Source organism: Lepidochelys kempii, chromosome 8 (genome assembly GCF_965140285.1).
Source record: "Lepidochelys kempii isolate rLepKem1 chromosome 8, rLepKem1.hap1, whole genome shotgun sequence".
Classification (NCBI taxonomy): Eukaryota; Metazoa; Chordata; order Testudines; family Cheloniidae; genus Lepidochelys; species Lepidochelys kempii.
The window spans coordinates 12,402,119-12,421,586 of record NC_136387.1 but is presented as its reverse complement, the minus strand read 5'-3'; the positions used below and the strand labels follow the sequence as shown (position 1 = coordinate 12,421,586).

At 42.9% G+C, this 19,468-nt stretch overlaps 2 protein-coding genes across 7 annotated transcripts in view; one reads left to right on the top strand and one right to left on the bottom strand.

Annotated features, from left to right (window-relative positions):
• Positions 1 to 4,876: 4,876 nt before the first annotated feature.
• Positions 4,877 to 6,836, bottom strand: LOC144930811 (uncharacterized). Its single transcript, XM_078854167.1, has 2 exons — positions 6,106 to 6,836; positions 4,877 to 5,517 (listed from the first exon to the last, which is right to left on the bottom strand). Exons 1-2 carry the CDS (start codon positions 6,686 to 6,688, stop codon positions 4,997 to 4,999), a joined length of 1,104 nt encoding a protein of 367 aa, XP_078710293.1. The 5' UTR covers positions 6,689 to 6,836; the 3' UTR covers positions 4,877 to 4,996.
• A 2,251-nt stretch (positions 6,837 to 9,087) lies between these two features.
• Positions 9,088 to 19,468, top strand: part of SEC24A (SEC24 homolog A, COPII component) — a 51,885-nt gene continuing 41,504 nt past the window's right edge. For 5 of the 6 annotated variants that reach the window (XM_073355539.2, XM_073355538.2, XM_073355542.2 and 2 more), the window contains exons 1-2: positions 9,088 to 9,243; positions 16,951 to 17,469. In XM_073355539.2, the coding sequence (XP_073211640.1) occupies positions 9,165 to 9,243; positions 16,951 to 17,469 (598 nt within the window). In that variant the 5' untranslated portion in view covers positions 9,088 to 9,164. Of the gene's footprint in view, positions 9,244 to 13,293; positions 13,395 to 16,950; positions 17,470 to 19,468 lie in introns of those variants that run through there. The other variant, XM_073355540.2, reaches the window with a different exon arrangement.

The window sequence follows — 19,468 nt, the reverse complement described above, 5'->3', positions numbered from 1 at the left end:
TATAAATGAGATTTCCACCATATTCAACCAGCCTCTGCCAGTACAGAAGCTAGGAACTCAGTATGGTATCACACTATTGTCTCTGCTTTTTAACCTGGCACTAGGATGTCTGGCAGCCAAAATGAGGCCACACAAGAAAATTGCTAATGGTCATTTCAGATATAAAATATCCTCATACATAGAATACATTCTTTAACTCATGATAGATCCACATCATAAAATCTCCCCAAATATGTTGAGTTACAAAGTCAGTCATGTTACATCCACGGTGATGGCTGGATGAAAATAATGGAGTTTCACTATACTTCAGGCTTTCAGCCATAAAATCAATTACTGTCTTTTAACATGCACTGTTATGGTACTGGAAGGACCTTAATCCACCCACACTAATGGAATTGAGAAAGAAAGTATCCAAAAGGACCTAGCCAACATCCTAGTGATGGAACAGATGCTACAGAAGACAACATAAAAGCTGGCTATCTCACTTAGCAACCATTGCAAAATATCCTTGACAATTAAACAAACAATAAGGGTAATCCTCAGAAGCCTGGCTAATAACTGATAAAGGCACAGATCTTTTTCCAAATTCATAAAAATATATCCTTCATCTGAATAACTCTCTCGCTGTCTCTTCCTCTCCCATCACTGCTGCTAGGGCCTAACTAGCTACAATCACACCTTGCTGCACAATGAAAAAAATCTAATACAAGAAAATCCAGTGTGAATTGCTACATCTTTAGAGCCTGATCTGATTCCAATGTAATCAATGAAAAGACTCCCATTGATCTAAATTAGAAATGAATTGGACCCTTATACCACTATTTGGAGAATACCATCCCCTCGGTTATACAAAACATGTTGTTAACAATGAACAACCAATAAAAAAATTCTCAGTGCTGTTTTTTAGATTATACAGAAACTTTTTTTTCTGTTCAAATGAGGAATTTTTGAAATTCCACCTTTACTGTGTGAGGATTTGTTGGTGAAGGCACTTTAGTGATTTAAGCATTTGTATGGCTTTTTTGTTTTTAATGGCATAATCCAATAAGTAATGTGATGTGCATATTGTATAATCACATACTTGTCTTGCTTATATATGACTCTTTATAAATGTTAATCTCAGGTTTCCTATTAAAAAGTGAACTACTTGTTGGCTGCAATAAGAATACTGAAATCCTAAACTCCCTTCTTATTCAAGTTGGATAACTGATAGAGATGTGCGCCAAAGTATTCTGGTTGGGAGGAGTAGACTTTTAAGAGCCAGCATTACAGCATTTGAAGGCTGTTCAGTGACCTGTATGAAATGAGCTGCCAGTAAACAAACGTCTATCCCACAGAACAACCAACACAGTTCACCCTAGCCTCATGAGAGAGACTCAGTTAAGGCCTGAATCAGCCACAAAGACTATACCATATTCATTTACTAATTTCCATTCAGTCCTTTCAAACATTTATAAATTTATCACTGGAATATACTCCATTATGCAAATCTGAAAAGGAACAAGTTAGTAATTTGGTCATCTGAAGAGTAATTAGATGGTAGTAGAAAATACTAAAAATAAAAAGTATCTTTGTTTTGTAACTTGAGGCAGGATTGAAACAATAAGATAAGACAATCATATAAGAGGAAATTGATAAATTTGAATGAATTTGGACACCTTTTTTTAGAAAACGTGGTTGGAATAGAAGTAGCTCAAGCATTAAAAATATCATGAGTTAATAGTTTATCTTATATTTAAAATTGGATGAATATGAAATATTAAGCCAAATTCAGCCCTGGGGTACATGGGATTCTTTTGTTCATTTTTTTTGGTCCTTTGTTCATCTCTTTTTACATGTTGTTGCTTTAATCTTCTCCATTTGATGTTTTAATTTTTACTTTATTAATAAAGATTTTTGAAATATTGTCTAATTATCTTTTCAAATATTTAATTTTTTTAGTAATAAAGATTTGCATCAGAGTCCCATTGAAATTAACAGAGACTTGCAAGGAAGCATGGGGCCACCTGAATAAATCGTATTGCAAGAACAGGACCAGAGATACTTCTTTGAACTTTGACTATACAAACTTTTATTTTACATTGCTAATTTTGAATGTTATTGTTGGAGGTATGCAGTGTAATTGTAGCCCTATTGGTCCCAGGATATTAGAGAGACAAGGTGGGAGAGGTAATATCTTTTACTGGACCAACTTCTGTTGTTGAGAGAGACAAGGGGTATGTCTACACTACGGAATAAGGTCGAATTTATAGAAGTCGGTTTTTTAGAAATCGGTTTTATATATTCGAGTGTGTGTGTCCCCACAGAAAATGCTCTAAGTGCATTAAGTGCGTTAACTCGGCGGAGTGCTTCCACAGTACCGAGGCTAGAGTCGACTTCCGGAGCATTGCACTGTGGATAGCTATCCCACAGTTCCCGCAGTCTCCGCTGCCCATTGGAATTCTGGGTTGAAATCCCAATGCCTGATGGGGCTAAAACATTGTCGCGGGTGGTTCTGGGTACATATCGTCAGGCCCCCGTTCCCTCCCTCCCTCCGTGAAAGCAAGGGCAGACAATTGTTTCGCACCTTTTTTCCTGAGTTACCTGTGCAGACGCCATACCACGGCAAGCATGGAGCCCGCTCAGGTAACCGTCACCCTATGTCTCCTGGGTGCTGGCAGACGTGGTACGGCATTGCTACACAGTAGCAGCAACCCCTTGCCTTCTGGCAGCAGACGGTACAGTACGACTGGTAGCCGTCATCGTCATGTCCGAGGTGCTCCTGGTCACGTCGGCTGGGAGCGCCTGGACAGACATGGGCGCAGGGACTAAATTTGGAGTGACTTGACCAGGTCATTCTCTTTAGTCCTGCAGTCAGTCCTATTGAACCGTCTTATGGTGAGCAGGCAGGCGATACGGATTGCTAGCAGTCGTACTGTACCATCTTCTGCCGGGCAGGCAAGAGATGAGGATGGCTAGCAGTCGTACTGTACCATCTTCTGCCGAGCAGCCATGAGATGTGGATGGCATGCAGTCCTTCTGCACCGTCTGCTGCCAGCCAAAGATGTAAAAGATAGATGGAGTGGATCAAAACAAGAAATAGACCAGATTTGTTTTGTACTCATTTGCCTCCTCCCCTGTCTAGGGGACTCATTCCTCTAGGTCACACTGCAGTCACTCACAGAGAAGGTGCAGCGAGGTAAATCTAGCCATGTATCAATCAGAGGCCAGGCTAACCTCCTTGTTCCAATAAGAACAATAACTTAGGTGCACCATTTCTTATTGGAACCCTCCGTGAAGTCCTGCCTGAAATACTCCTTGATGTAAAGACACCCCCTTTGTTGATTTTAGCTCCCTGAAGCCAACCCTGTAAGCCGTGTCGTCAGTCGCCCCTCCCTCCATCAGAGCAACGGCAGACAATCATTCTGCGCCTTTTTTCTGTGCGGACGCCATACCAAGGCAAGCATGGAGGCCGCTCAGCTCACTTTGGCAATTAGGAGCACATTAAACACCACACGCATTATCCAGCAGTATATGCAGCACCAGAACCTGGCAAAGCGATACCGGGCGAGGAGGCGACGTCAGCGCGGTCACGTGAGTGATCAGGACATGGACACAAATTTCTCTAAAAGCATGGGCCCTGTCAATGCATGCATCATGGTGCTAATGGGGCAGGTTCATGCTGTGGAACGCCGATTCTGGGCTCGGGAAACAAGCACAGACTGGTGGGACCACATAGTGTTGCAGGTCTGGGATGATTCCCAGTGGCTGCGAAACTTTCGCATGCGTAAGGGCACTTTCATGGAACTTTGTAACTTGCTTTCCCCTGCCCTGAGGCACGTGAATACCAAGATGAGAGCAGCCCTCACAGTTGAGAAGCAAGTGGCGATAGCCCTGTGGAAGCTTGCAACGCCAGACAGCTACCGGTCAGTTGGGAATCAATTTGGAGTGGGCAAATCTACCGTGGGGGCTGCTGTGATGCAGGTAGCCCACGCAATCAAAGATCTGCTGATATCAAGGGTAGTGACCCTGGGAAATGTGCAGGTCATAGTGGATGGCTTTGCTGCAATGGGATTCCCTAACTGTGGTGGGGCCATAGACGGAACCCATATCCCTATCTTGGCACCGGAGCACCAAGCCGGCGAGTACATAAACCGCAAGGGGTACTTTTCAATAGTGCTGCAAGCTCTGGTGGATCACAAGAGACGTTTCACCAACATCAGCGTGGGATGGCCGGGAAAGGTACATGACGCTCGCATCTTCAGGAACTCTGGTCTGTTTCAAAAGCTGCAGGAAGGGACTTTATTCCCAGACCAGAAAATAACTGTTGGGGATGTTGAAATGCCTATATGTATCCTTGGGGACCCAGCCTACCCCTTAATGCCATGGCTCATGAAGCCGTACACAGGCAGCCTGGACAGTAGTCAGGAGCTGTTCAACTACAGGCTGAGCAAGTGCAGAATGGTGGTAGAATGTGCATTTAGATGTTTAAAGGTGAGCTGGCGCAGTTTACTGACTCGCTTAGACCTCAGCGAAACCAATATTCCCACTGTTATTACTGCTTGCTGTGTGCTCCACAATATCTGTGAGAGTAAGGGGGAGACGTTTATTGCAGGGTGGGAGGTTGAGGCAAATCGCCTGGCTGCTGGTTATGCGCAGCGAGACACCAAGGCGGTTAGAAGAGCACAGGAGGGCGCGGTACGCATCAGAGAAGCTTTGAAAACCAGTTTCATGACTGGCCAGGCTACGGTGTGAAAGTTCTGTTTGTTTCTCCTTGATGAAACCCCCCGCCCCTTGGTTCACTCTACTTCCCTGTAAGCTAACCACCCGCCCCTCCTCCCTTCAATCACCGCTTGCAGAGGCAATAAAGTCATTGTTGCTTCACATTCATGCATTCTTTATTCATTCATCACACAAATAGGGAGATGACTACCAAGGTAGCCCAGGAGGGGTGGTGGAGGAGGGAAGGAAAATGCCACACAGCACTTTAAGCACAGCACTTTAAAAGTTTACAACTTTAAAATTTATTGAATGACAGCCTTCTTTTTTTTGGGCAATCCTCTGTGGTGGAGTGGCTGGTTGGCCGGAGGCCCCCCCACCGCATTCTTGGGCGTCTGGGTGTGGAGGCTATGGAACTTGGGGAGGAGGGCGGTTGGTTACACAGGGGCTGTAGTGGCAGTCTGTGCTCCAGCTGCCTTTGCTGCAGCTCAACCATACACTGGAGCATACTGGTTTGGTCCTCCAGCAGCCTCAGCATTGAATCCTGCCTCCTCTCATCACACTGCCGCCACATTTGAGCTTCAGCCCTGTCTTCAGCCCGCCACTTACTCTCTTCAGCCCGCCACCTCTCCTCCTGGTCATTTTGTGCTTTCCTGCACTCTGACATTATTTGCCTCCACGCATTCGTCTGTGCTCTGTCAGTGTGGAAGGACAGCATGAGCTCGGAGAACATGTCATCGCGAGTGTGTTTTTTTTTCTTTCTAAGCTTCACTAGCCTCTGGGAAGGAGAAGATCCTGTGACCATTGAAACACATGCAGCTGGTGGAGAAAAAAAAAGGGACAGCGGTATTTAAAAAGACACATTTTGTAAAACAGTCGCTACACTCTTTCAGGGTAAACCTTGCTGTTAACATTACATACATAGCACATGTGCTTTCGTTACAAGGTCGCATTTTGCTTCCCCCCACCGCGTGGCTACCCCCTCAACCTTCCCCCCTCCCTGTGGCTAACAGCGGGGAACATTTCTGTTTAGCCACAGGCAAACAGCCCAGCAGGAACGGGCTCCTCTGAGTGTCCTCTGAAGAAAAGCACTCTATTTCAACCAGGTGACCATGAATTATATCTCACTCTCCTGAGGATAACACAGAGAGATAAAGAACGGATGTTGTTTGAATGCCAGCAAACATACACTGCAATGCTTTGTTCTACAATGATTCCCGAGTACGTGTTACTGGCCTGGAGTGGTAAAGTGTCCTACCATGAAGGACGCAATAAGGCTGCCCTCCCCAGAAACCTTTTGCAAAGGCTTTGGGAGTACATCTAGGAGAACCGCGAATGCCAGGGCAAAGTAATCCTTTCACATGCTTGCTTTTAAACCATGAATAGTATTTTAAAAGGTACACTCACCAGAGGTCCCTTCTCTGCCTGCTGGGTCCAGGAGGCAGCCTTGGGTGGGTTCGGGGGGTATTGGCTCCAGGTCCAGGGTGAGAAACAGTTCCTGGCTGTCGGGAAAACCGGTTTCTCCGCTTGCTTGCTGTGAGCTATCTACAACCTCATCATCATCATCATCTTCTTCGTCCCCAAAACCTGCTTCCGTATTGCCTTCATCTCCATTGAAGGAGTCAAACAACACGGCTGGGGTAGTGGTGGCTGAACCCCCTAAAATGGCATGCAGCTCATCATAGAAGCGGCATGTTTGGGGCTCTGACCCGGAGCGGCCGTTTGCCTCTCTGGTTTTCTGGTAGGCTTGCCTCAGCTCCTTCAGTTTCACGCGGCACTGCTTCGGGTCCCTGTTATGGCCTCTGTCCTTCATGCCCTGGGAGATTTTGACAAAGGTTTTGGCATTTCGAAAACTGGAACGGAGTTCTGATAGCATGGATTCCTCTCCCCAAACAGCGATCAGATCCCGTACCTCCCGTTCAGTCCATGCTGGAGCTCTTTTGCGATTCTGGGACTCCATCATGGTCACCTCTGTTGATGAGCTCTGCATGGTCACCTGCAGCTTGCCACGCTGGCCAAACAGGAAATGAGATTCAAAAGTTCGTGGTTCTTTTCCTGTCTACCTGGCCAGTGCATCTGAGTTGAGAGTGCTGTCCAGAGCGGTCACAATGGAGCACTCTGGGATAGCTCCCGGAGGCCAATACCGTCGAATTGTGTCCACAGTACTCCAAATTCAAGCCGGCAAGGCCGATTTAAGCGCTAATCCACTTGTCGGGGTGGAGTAAGGAAATCGATTTTAAGAGCCCTTTAAGTCGAAATAAAGGGCTTCATCGTGTGGACGGGTGCAGGTTTACATCGATTTAATGCTGCTAAATTCGACCTAAAGTCCTAGTGTAGACCAGGGCAAGCTTTCAAACCACACAGAATTCTTCTTCAGGTCTGTGAAAGGTACTCCAAGTGTCACAGCTAAATGCAAGGTGGAACAGATTGTTTAGCATAAGACATTAACACTGTTGGAGGTAAAATAAAGCACAAACAGTTATCTTAAGTTTGTATTTTAAATATATTTATATTTAAATATAGCACAACCTCATGCTATGCACAAAAGTGATGGAAAACACAGTGCTGGGAAGTGCTTAGGTACTACAGTGACTGAAATCACCCTAAGAAAGATAGATTTTGCATTTTTTGTATATTCCCAACCCAGATGATGCATTGGTCTGAAAGGAGTGAAAGATGAGGCACCAAGGTCCAGAGTAAATGGAAATGAAAGTTAAGCATGTGTGTAAATGCTTGCACGATCAGGACCTAAACTGGTATGCTGGATTTCTACAATCATCATTTCATCCTTTCACAGGTGCTTTAAAGAGTTGCTAATCTTTTAAGGAATTTTTTAAAAATATTCTCTTTATAACAATACTGTCAGTATTATTTCATATTTCCTTTTTTCACTATTTGTATTATTAGTAGGAAGAACATTTGGCTGAAAAGCTAGTATTTAGTGTTTCTAAAGTCCTCTGCTCCTGTTGCTTATTCCCACTGGGTTAATGACATTTCAGAGATTGTTCCCCTCCAGGCTAAAATTCTAAATTGTTTACTTTTATGTCAGGATGTTATGCCCATGCCCTAAACCCCAATCCGGCAAGGAACTCCATGCAGTTGGACCCCTGCTCCTGTTTGGAGACCTCTTGAGATCCACTTGCATGTTGCTCCTTGCAGGATCGGGACTCTGCTTTCTCAATAATCTTGCTCTCTCCCCCCACCCAGGATTCTAATAGGTAGGTGGTGGTGCTCTTCCTTCTGAGTTAGAATTGCTGCCATAGGTGTTGGAACTAGAGGTGCAGGGGGTGCTGCAGCGCCCCCTGGCTTGAAGGGGTTTCCATTATATACAAGGGTTTACAAGGGATAGCTCAGTGGTTTGAGCATTGGCCTGCTAAACCCAGGGTTGTGAGTTCAATCCTTGAGGGGGCCATTTAGGGATCTGGGGCAAAAATTAGAGATTGGTCCTGCTTTGAGCAGGGGGTTGGGCTAGATGACCTCCTGAGGTCCCTTCCAACCCTGAGATTCTATGATTCTATGATTGGTTCAATGGCTCTCAGCATCCCGACTATAAAAACTGTTCCAGCACCCCTGATTGCTGCACCAAAATTTATGACATTTATGTTGTGGGAATTTAAGTGGAATCTTTTTGCATGTAAAGCAGAAGTGGTCTTGTGATTCTTATAAACCCTGGGCCACTTTCCAAAAGAGAAGAAGTTCCTTTTGATGTCACTGGGAGTTTTGCCACTGACTTCAACCTGAACAGGATCACGCCCAAGGGAATTCTGCTGTCACGTTAGAGTCATTACATTCTGCATCCCTAATATTCCTTCCTCTTTCCCTCCATTCCCAGCCCCATTTCAGCTGGATGGATGCCCTCTTTTTCTCGCCTAAATTATTGTGCAGTAGGTCGTTTGCCTGGCTCCTGTGTTTGGGGATTTTCCCAGAAAAAATGATACTGTGTTGGTGCTCAAACAGGGGTGGACAGATATCATTATATTAATAAAAATAATGAGTCCTCGTTATTTTTGCTGATACAGACTAACCACTCTGAAACCTGTCATTATATTCATGTAAGCTATTGTTATTATGACATGAAATATATTGGTTTAGAAATGAAAAGCTACAATTAACTACTCAGTGGGAGACAAAATAAACCCAAACTCTAATACCAGGCTGGACTACTCCATGCCTTATTGGGATCCAGGAATCGCGCTACAGCTGTCTAAAGAACGACCAAGTCCCGCCAGACCGAACTCCCGCTTTGAAACCCCAACAACTCCAGACTCCGCCCCGTCGATGCTCTGGCCCCGCCCACTGCTGCAGAACGCTTGGTCCCGGAAATGCCACGTGTACGGAGTGCGCCTGCGCGGTGTAGCTGTCGGTCCCTTCCGGTGGGTGGTTCCCTCCCTCCGTCCTTCCCCCCCCGCCCCCAGGCTCGGCGCTGGGGCCGGGCGAACACAGGCAGAGTTGTGTCCGCTCCCGCCATGGCCCAGCCCGGGAGACCTCCCGCCGCCTCCGGACACAGCAGCCAGAACGGGGCCGGAGAGGAACGCTACAGCAACGGTGAGGCCAAGCCGCCGGGGACCGAGGGTCCGGCCGCTCCCTGCCTCGAGGCTGAGGGGAAGCTCGGCCGCTCCCAGGGGGAGGGCGAGGAGAAACCGTGCAATTCCCCGGGCCAGGGCAGGCCGGAGACCCGGGCCGGGGCTGGCGGCGCCTTGCGGGGAGCCCGGTCCTTAGCGGAGCCTCCGTGCCCGGCCCTTTGTCCGGGGATGCCCCAGCGAGCAGGCCCCCGGGCGGTGGGTGGGCGCCTGAGGCCCGGCGGGGCCAGTCACTGATCCTCCCCAGCTGCCTTCTCACCGGGCCACGGAGGGGTCGAGCAGCCGTGCTGGGGGGATGGTCGGCCACAGGGGTCTCCAGTGGGCGAGGCCTGCGTTTTCCCGGGATAAAGTTTGCCCCTGAGGCCTCCGCGCTCCCCCACACTGGTCCCGTGGCGGGGCCGAGCGCGCTCAGCTCCCCTGTGCGGGCAGTCAGAGGGCCGGGGCTCGTGGGACGTCCGCTTGTGCTCAGTTTCAGGTCTGAGTGGCCGTGTGCGTGCCACGTAGGATGCGGGTCATCCTTTTGGATCCTTTATGATGTGCTCATCACTGCAGTATCGGAACACCCTTCCCAAACTGGGTGGGTGGGGAAGGGCACGAGCTGTGCCCCGCAGATACACCCAGTGACAGCTTTCGGTGGTTTCAGAGCTGCTACCGTGTTCGTCTGTATCCGCAAAAAGAAAAGGAGGACTTGTGGCACCTTAGAGACTAACCAATTTATTTGAGCATAAGCTTTTGTGAGCTACAGCTCACTTCATCGGATGCATGCTTTCTGTGGGAGACTAGTGCAAACCGGTTAAAAACAACAACAAACAAACCTATGGGGAAGGAACCTTCCTGTCTGTGAGGTTGTATGTGTGTGGATGGGCATTACTGAGAAAACATTTTCCAAGCACCTTCCCTTCTTGTGGAATTTTGAGCAAATCACATTCAAATTGGCTACTAGTTTCATCACTAGAATACACACGGGACGTTTGTTAACCTATTTTGCTTTATTCTAACAAGATTTAGCAACAAGCCATAAAAAGTGGCCAGATTTTGAGTTAAAAGATGTTTGGTAGCTACATTAAAGATTTCAGTATCTGATCGCAAACAGCTTTGCACATACCGTTTTTCTTTATGTCCATCAGTAAAGTTATAGAGGAAAATTTGTTGGACTTTTAAGAAGGGACTGGATTATTTTTAACACTAGTATCATGAAAGGACATAACCTGATCCCTATGCAGGGGATGGAGTTCTTACTCTCACAAACCCCAGTGCACATACAGTAGGTGGTCATGAGGCTTTGTTCTCGGGAAACATCAGGTAAAATGGCACAGATTGGGTACTACATGAGATGATGAGCAAATGATTTGAATTTGCCGTAATAGAATAGTATTTATATGAAAATCAGTCTGTGTTAGCCCATTATTTGGTAAATAAGTTGTTATCCTCTGCTCACATTATAATGAGAGAGAAGTTTTAGTAACGTGAATATGGTCCTCAGACTGCTACAGTATGCACATTGTTTTCCTTTTTTAGGAAAAAAGCCCTAATTTGTAAAATAAAGTTTTTGAGTGAGAGAGAGATTTATTTTATAGTATATCTGACCAATTATAGATTGCATTCAACTTTCTAAATTCAGAACTCATTCATAATCTGAGTGCCTGTGACCTTTTGTAATGTAGTGTACATGGGGCACTGTGGTTATCGCTTGAAGTGGGAGAATCCTGTAACTTTAGAGTAAAGCACATAATGTAATTTTTACTTTGCAGTTTATGCAAAAACAGTGTTATCCCATTCAATAAATTGTATTATCTGGGAGCTCTTTGGTTTTAATTTTTTGTAACCACTGATTTAGTTAATATTGTCTGGAGTAGGAATGGGCTGAAGTTATCAGAGATGTTTTAAGGAGAGAGTTGAAGGAGGATGCATGGCAGGCTAGTTGGGAGTGTCTGGCATAGGGAAAAGGAAATGAAAAGGAGAATTATGCAAGTTTTTTGTTTTTGTTGATGATGTCATCTTCAGATATGTCATGTTAAATGTAACACTTTGATCACTAGTCTTTTAAATGCAGGAAATCTGTTAAATTGTTGTGTAAGCACTGACAGTGTTCTCAGCACTCTTAAAAACATGCATGGAGAAGTAGTCCTGCCCCCAAAGACCTTGCATGTTGTGATGCATTAAAAATCAAGTGCAGACTGAGCAATAATATATCTTTTTTTAACATGTGGCTGTGTGACAATTTTTATAATGGCCAGAGTAGCTCCTAGATTTACAGTGGTAGTTGTATGTCGGAAGTAAGCCTTGTTTATGTTCATATAGGCTATTCCAGCTTTTCACTGCAACTTTTTGCTCATCACGTATTTAGCAGGTTACCTCCTGAGCATACATGTTCATATACAACCTTAAATTGTTACTAGCAGCACTGTGTTGTTCATCTGTCTAAGTTGCTGAGTGTTGTATATTGGGTTGCTTCAGTAATCATCCCCTCCAATACTTCAACAGCTGTAGCACTGAGCATTTGTTGACAGTAAAATGAAGTAGGCTCATAAAAGATGAAAACTCATCTGCTTTTGGTGATAAGCATATTAATAGTCCTGCATTTTAAATAAACAGACTAACTTGAGTATTTGTAATGTAAATACATGTGTTTGATTTCTTTAAATATCTTCTGCTAGAATCATATGATCTCATGCTATAATGTCATGATGTTTCAGAAACTTTTAAGTTTTGATCAGGGCTGCAGGAGCTCTGTGGTGAGGTGGTGAAATTCAGCTGCACCAATCCCTATGTCCATTTTAGATATTTGACTTTCATTACTATAGTAGCTAAGTGGAAGTACTGTTGTTCCTGTTTTTACAGATGGGAAACTGAGGCACAGAGTAAGTCACTTGCACAAAGTCACACAGGAAGTCTGGGAATTGAATTTGAGTCCCTCAAGTTCCAGACTAGCACCCTAACCACTGGAACAACCTGCATCACCTTAAATGCCTTGGCAACACTAATTTATTTTCCTGCTATGAAATACCCTTTATTCCCATCCTTTGTTAGATGTGTGTACTTTTTGTAGGTTATGTTTCATAATAGAGAATACTAATTGACATAACATTTGCTAATTTTCAACAATAATTACTCTTTTGGATGAATTTTATGCTGTTTTCTCTAGGTGCCTGCCTCTACTCCCTGGGCCTTGTTTTCTGTGACACTGGGGAGATGAGCCACCGACACCAAGGAAGGGAGAAGTTTTTAGCCAGTGTTAATGGCTTATCTCCCCAGCTCTCTTTTCCTTGACTGTGGTGCTCTTCAGGCATTGTAGCTCATCAGTCTGTGCTTCTGGTTGCAAGCTGGACTCCCATGGAAATAAGCAGAACATAAGCAGTGTAATCCAATTAGGTTTTTCTGGTGAAGAAAGGTGGAGAGGAAAAGGCAGATCCCGCCAGGGCAAAGAGATGAAAACTAAAATAAGTATCTGGCTGCAGCAAAATGGCAAATTCTGAGGCATCTTGTAAACAGGCCATGTTCCACAGCTATAGAATGGAGTCTGTAGGGCTCTGATCATGATGAATGGGGGTAGTTCATATCCCTTAAAGCTCTTATTTCAGATTTTCTACACACATGGGCAGAGTTTACTGTATTGGTTTACACTGGATGTGGGTGAACTTTTTCAGACAAATAGCATATTTGACCAAAAATGCAGTTTCAGTATTCATGAATTTGTGTCGAGTTCAGCAAATAGTTTTGAGCAAACTGAAAAAGTCAAAACTAAGTATTTTGACCTGAAATTTTTTGTTTAACTTTCAGGCATTTTGATGAAAGCTAAAGAAAGGAGGAGTAAAGTCACAAAATGACTGGAGGAGGTGGTGAATTTGTCTCCCTTATAGGCTTTAGCCCAGTGGTCTGGGTACTCAGCTGGTATGTGGGAGACCTGGGTTCAGTTCCCCCCTCTGTCTGCCTGCTATGGAGAAGGGTTTTGAACCGGAGTCTACTACATTGCAGAACAGTACATTGAAGAACAGTACCCTAGCCACGGGGATATTCTGGTGTGAAGTGCTTTCTCAGTCTTTTCCCTTGGTGCTGTTCCACTTTTATAAATAGTGATTGGATCAGGGACTGCAATTTGGGTCTCTCATCTCCCAGGTGAGTGCCCTAATTCCATGTTGGTAGAGTCACTCGTTCCCTGGCCCAATGATTATTTACAAATGAGAGAATCTCTTTTGTGCTTGCAAGTAAAGTTACTATACAAATATTTAAATTTTTAATATTGTTCATAAAACCTTACATTTGCTATATTTACAATATGTCAATATCTTTGGAGCCAGTCAGTTCAATGACAAAACAAGAATGTACGAAGCACAATCCAACTATGTATATTAAACACGTATCTCTTTGTAAGCAACTCTACTTTGATTGGTTAATTTAAAATAGCACACTGGCATTTACTTTTTTTCAGTGCAGAAGTATTGTTAAAACAGTCTCCAGAGATAAAATGTCTTTACATTTGTTTGTAGATGACAGTGAAAAATATCATCTTGAGGATTGTATTGCGAATTGGACTGGCAAAAGTAATATTGAGTTGTATTCTTCTGACACTATAATTTCCTTTTCATGGATTTTTAACCTCATCTTCATCTTCATCTCCTCTCCGCCCCCCCCCCCATCCATTGACAAACTTCTCAACAGATTTATTTTTTATTTATTTTTTTCAAGCTGTTATCCTAATTATAATTTTCTCTTAAAATACAGTAGTACATTAAACAAAAAGAGTTCACTGTCCTGTTTCTGGCTACTGTAGTATCAACAGAGTTAAGAAGATTTGGTGACAGCCGATTCTTGTCAGGGAATCTGAATACTGTATTTTTGTTTGAAAAGCAGGTGTTCAGTGATCCAGGAATGATTCTCATGCATCTGTTTTATATATATTATGTATTGTAAATGTTGATCTTATCACTGAAGTCATGGGAGAACTGAGGATATTTTAGTTACCTGTGTAGAATGAAGGGAAAGAAATTAGAGGTTCTCCTTCAGAGACAGAAGTGAGGACGCATTGAGCGAAATAATCGATATATTCCCTTCTTAAGATCTGTCTTGAAGACTGAAACAGTGAGATTTCAGTTAATGCAATTTGACCTAAACCGCTTGAAACATCTTTTTTGCAAACTTCAGAGATAACCAACATGACTGTTTCCTTATTTTTAATACAGTAGAACAGTTAAAATACTGTGTTAACTTTAAGGTTGCTACTGTGTATGCACATCAAGGAATGCTTGCTTAAAAACCTAAGCATTTAAAGCAAAGACCTCTTTTATAATCACTTAAATGGGCATGCAAAAATCGCATAACATTTTTAAAAACTTGAGGTGATGGAATGGGAAGTCATTCAGAAAGACACAGCTTCACTACGAATAGCCAAAAACAGTTCAAGAGAGAAGTTGTGACAGAAAAATAGTTGTAATGTCAACTGAGATACAATAGGCAGCATATTTAGATCACCCAAAAACGTTTCACTTAGAGATATATACCGCCTCCCTTCAGGGTGGGAATGTGTGTCCAGTGGATAACATACGATGTGTATAACTTAGAACTGTGGTCATCAATTCTAAGATCTTGAAAAAAATTTATTTTGATTCGGAATGAAAACTTGAAATTTCCTGTGGAAAGCAAATTCTGAAAGATTTAATTTCACAAAAATCAAACATTTATCAGCTGTCTGCCACTTGCAGCTTGGGGATCCTAGAAAGCCCTGGATTGAGTCCCAAGGCTACTTGAGCTTCCAGGTTCATCATTCCATGTCAGGGAGCCTGCAAACCTTGAGGTCCTTAGTTCTGGGACAGTCTGATGGTGGGGCTGTCCTGGAACAGTGAATCCTGGATGCCCAAGGCTCCTCAGCAGCGCGCCAGGCAAGCTGGCAGGAAACAAGGAGGGTTTACGGTGTGAACTTGCCTGTGTTTTTTGTGGAAGATTTGGTTTCTGTGAAACATTTTGCTTTTGACAAAATAGTATTTTCCAATAAAAACCTATTTTGTTAAAAAATTCTCCACCAGCTGTAGTCCCAACATTGTGAATATAAATAATGTAGTACTATTTTCCCTTATTGTATCTAGTTGTCATCTTTAAAATATGGAAAACGAATGGTGTCCTAAGAATGTAAATCATTCTCAAAATGGCTAATGGTTTCAAAAACTGCTTGCTTCTGAATATCTTCTCCAAATGAATTCAGTTTAGTTCAGCTATACCAGCCAGCAAAAATCTAAAAAGCAGATTAAATGCACAGGCTACTTTTTTTTTACTTCACTGAGCAAAATTTCTGAGAATTATTTGGTGGCAGAATTGACCTCTGTCCCATGATCCTGACAGAGATGCTTTTTAAAAAGTATTGAGAAAAATGTAGCTGCTAATTAAGTGTAAACAGCAGCTTTTAAAAAGCATTTTCACTCTTGGTAACTTCAGCATGTATACTCTGTTCACCAGCCTTCATGTGTGCACAACAGTTACTTGGGGAATCAATGCAAACGCATGCAGCCATGTTAGTATGATCATACCAATATATGATACAATATATGATTTTCCCCTCAGACACATTTGGCTTAGCTGATTGTCACTTGGCTTTAAATGGGCAATAGAAAATAACTTTTTTATTAACTGGCTTCCAGAACTTGCATTTTCCAAAGTAAGTGCTACTGAGTAATGAGTAATATGGGGATGAGTTTTTCCTTTTTTCTAAAACTGACCACTAGAAGTTTTCATTGTCAAGCTTGTGGGAAATAGCAGTCATGGTTTATTACCTTAAGAACTATGCTGATATGTCCACTAACTTAACAGTAGGGTCAATCATCATGTTAAAAGGATCAGAGGGGTAGCCATGTTAGTCTGGATCTGTAAAAGCGGCAAAGAGTCCTGTGGCACCTTATAGACTAACAGACGTATGGGAGCATAAGCTTTCGTGGGATGCATCCGACGAAGTGGGTATTCGCCCACGAAAGCTTATGTTCCAATACGTCTGTTAGTCTATAAGGTGCCACAGGACTCTTTGCCACATATTAAAAGGAATATTACTAAATTGTTTCAAACTCCAAGCATATTTTTTTCCCTATCTGCCATCTACATTTAATTGCCTCATTCTGGTTCACCAGGCAGTTGCATGCAAGAGCATCGCAGTTATGTTTGATTCGCTTTTATTGGACGTCTGGCTTCCGTATGTTCACATGCAAACATCATCCAGGGATAATGGCCCTTGTTCAAACCTGAAACTTTTAGAGAATATCAGGATTCTACTAGGTTTCAGAGTAGCAGCTGTGTTAGTCTGTATTCGCAAAAAGAAAAGGAGTACTTGTGGCACCTTAGAGACTAACAAATTTGGAAATACTAACAAATTTGTTAGTCTCTAAGGTGCCACAAGTACTCCTTTTCTTTTTGAGGAGGTGCCACAAGTACTCCTTTTCTTTTTGAGGATTCTACTAGGTTGTCATAAAAATAATTAAAGGATTAGTGTATTAAGAGCACTTAATTATGAAGTTCATGTGTCTTATACTGCTCTCCTTATACCTGGCTTGTTACTAAAAGCACTTCATTACTAAGGGACTAGTGGTAAATTCCCAGGGGCTATAAATAAGTGATATATTGTTGGGAAGCTGGAAATTTCTTCTTGGGTGCACAGTATGCAACACTGACTCTTTGAAGGCTTTTTTTCTTGCAGGTCCTGTGGAAAACTCACTGATGCATTCATCACAAATGTTAGATGGCCAAGGATTCAGCTCTGCAGTTCCAGGATTATACTCGCATCAGATACCAACAAAGGTTCCTCTGCATCCATCTTCTGGACAATATAACTTTGGTTCTCAGAATGTTTCTCCATTAAGTAATCAGGGATCTGGGCAGACTCTTAGTAGACCACCTGTGGGACCTACTTCTATGGCACCTTTGCAACATACAAGTTCTGTTCCCCAAATGCTCCCTCCGTCACAAAACTCTGCTGCTATACCATCATCTTCTAATAGCTTCATTCCTGGAGCTCATCCCCCAGCACTTTCAAACTGGCAGTATAGTCAGACTCCTATGAGTCAGCCAACTGGGTCTCAAACAAACCATTTTGCTCATGTAGCAGGAACAGTATCAACCCAGCCATTATCATCAGGGAGCACAAATCCTGCAACAAGCTATCAGTATACTGTTTCCCCTGGAGGTCCTCCACTTCAAAACAGCTACATGAAACCAGGTAAGTGAGATAAGGTAAACATAAGGACTCTTGTATAATTCAGTCCAAACATATGCCACTCTACATCTGGTTGAAAAAATTGATTCTCACTTCAGCTGTTGTAGCTAAAAATAAAGATCTGATTCTGCAGTGACTCATAATGGTTGTGGAACTGCATTGTTGAACTAGATGCTCTGATGAAATGCAGTTTTGAGCTACTTAGAGAACTTCCATTCACTTCAAAGAAAGTTCCATGTAGGGGGCAGACTCTTAATTTTGTGTTTTGGAGAATGCTGCAACAGGCATTTGCTGGGAGTTGGCCTTTCTCACTCATTGTCATGTTTAAATTTATGTTTAATACTGCTTATGTAGGTCAAATGTTTACATGTCTTAATGCTTTCTAGGGGTTCCTTCTCACAGCTCTGAACCTAGCACTACTTCGTACCTCTCTGTGGTAGCTACCTGCCTTTTTAAAAAAGGAAGAGAAGGACTAGAAATATAGAGAACTGAGGGTTGGCAAAAATATATTATATTTGTGTGTGTGTGTGTAAACACATACACAGTACAGAGGTTGGGTGAGCATATATGGTACCTGTATGCCCTTTCATGCTCTTCTGAATGATGCCTATCTGAACATTTGTACACTTGGATCAAATCTTGGACTCTTGCGATTTTCTGTCAGTGGTGGGGGTGTGAGTGTGTGCAAGTTGAAGGTTTTTTAGGTTTTCTGTTAGTCATTTAATGCTGGCAGTTCTCAGCGTGGCCTTCCTCAGGAAGTTTCAGAGGAACAGCCGTGTTAGTCTGTATTCGCAAAAAGAAAAGGAGTACTTGTGGCACCTTAGAGACTAACCAAGTTGCAACTTGAACTCTTTGAGCATAGTTTGTTGAGTCATACAACATTCATTCTGAAATACAGAAGGCTGGTATGTATGTGTGTTTGCAAGGAGAAGCTGGGAGAAAGCAGTGATGCTACAGTTCAGTTGCTTACTTCACTCTAGACAGGGATGATTTGTTCAGGAAAACACAGCCCAGGCACACAGACTTCATTGAGCACAGCACCGATATCAAAACATACATTAGCAAATAAATCTCACTAATGTTTCTCTTTTCCCTGGTAATATGCACCAGCCAGTCTCCATCCAGCCTTATCACTGGCTTCTGTTAGTGGTAAATGTTTAACATTTTTTGGTCACATTTTCTTAAATGCATGAATTTGTCAAGCTATAATAGTTTCTTCAGGTTTCAGAGTAACAGCCATGTTAGTCTGTATTCACAAAAAGAAAAGGAGTACTTGTGGCACCTTAGAGACTAACCAATTTATTTGAGCATGAGCTTTCGTGAGCTACAGCTCACTTCATCGGATGCATTCAGTGGAAAATACAGTGGGGAGATTTATATACACAGAGAACATGAAACCCTGGGTGTTACCATACACACTGTAACGAGAGTGATCCTGTATTCAGTTTCATGGAGTAAATAAAATGTATACACACAATTCTTCTATGTCCATCTTTTTGCCAGTTCTGTAATGTTTTACATAATAGAAACAATAACCACCAATAGTTTCAGAGTAACAGCTGTGTTAGTCTGTATTTGCAAAAAGAAAAGGAGTACTTGTGGCACCTTAGAGACTAACCAATTTATTTGAGCATAAGCTTTCGTGAGCTACAGTTCACTTCATCGGACGCATACTGTGGAAAGTGTAGAAGATTCTTTTATACGCACAAAGCATGAAAAAATACCTCTCCCCACCCCACTCTCCTGCTGGCAATCTGCTATTGTGAACTGTAGCTCACGAAAGCTTATGCTCAAATAAATTGGTTAGTCTCTAAGGTGCCACAAGTACTCCTTTTCTTTTTGCGAATAGTTTCTTCAGCATCGTTCACTAAAGCAAGTCAAGTATCTGGAATAGTAGGCCTCAACATTTTATGGGAAGTAAGGAAACATGAATAGTGATATGCATATTGTTAAATGGAAAACTTAGTATACTTCTTGATAGAAAGCTTCCTTACTCTGAATT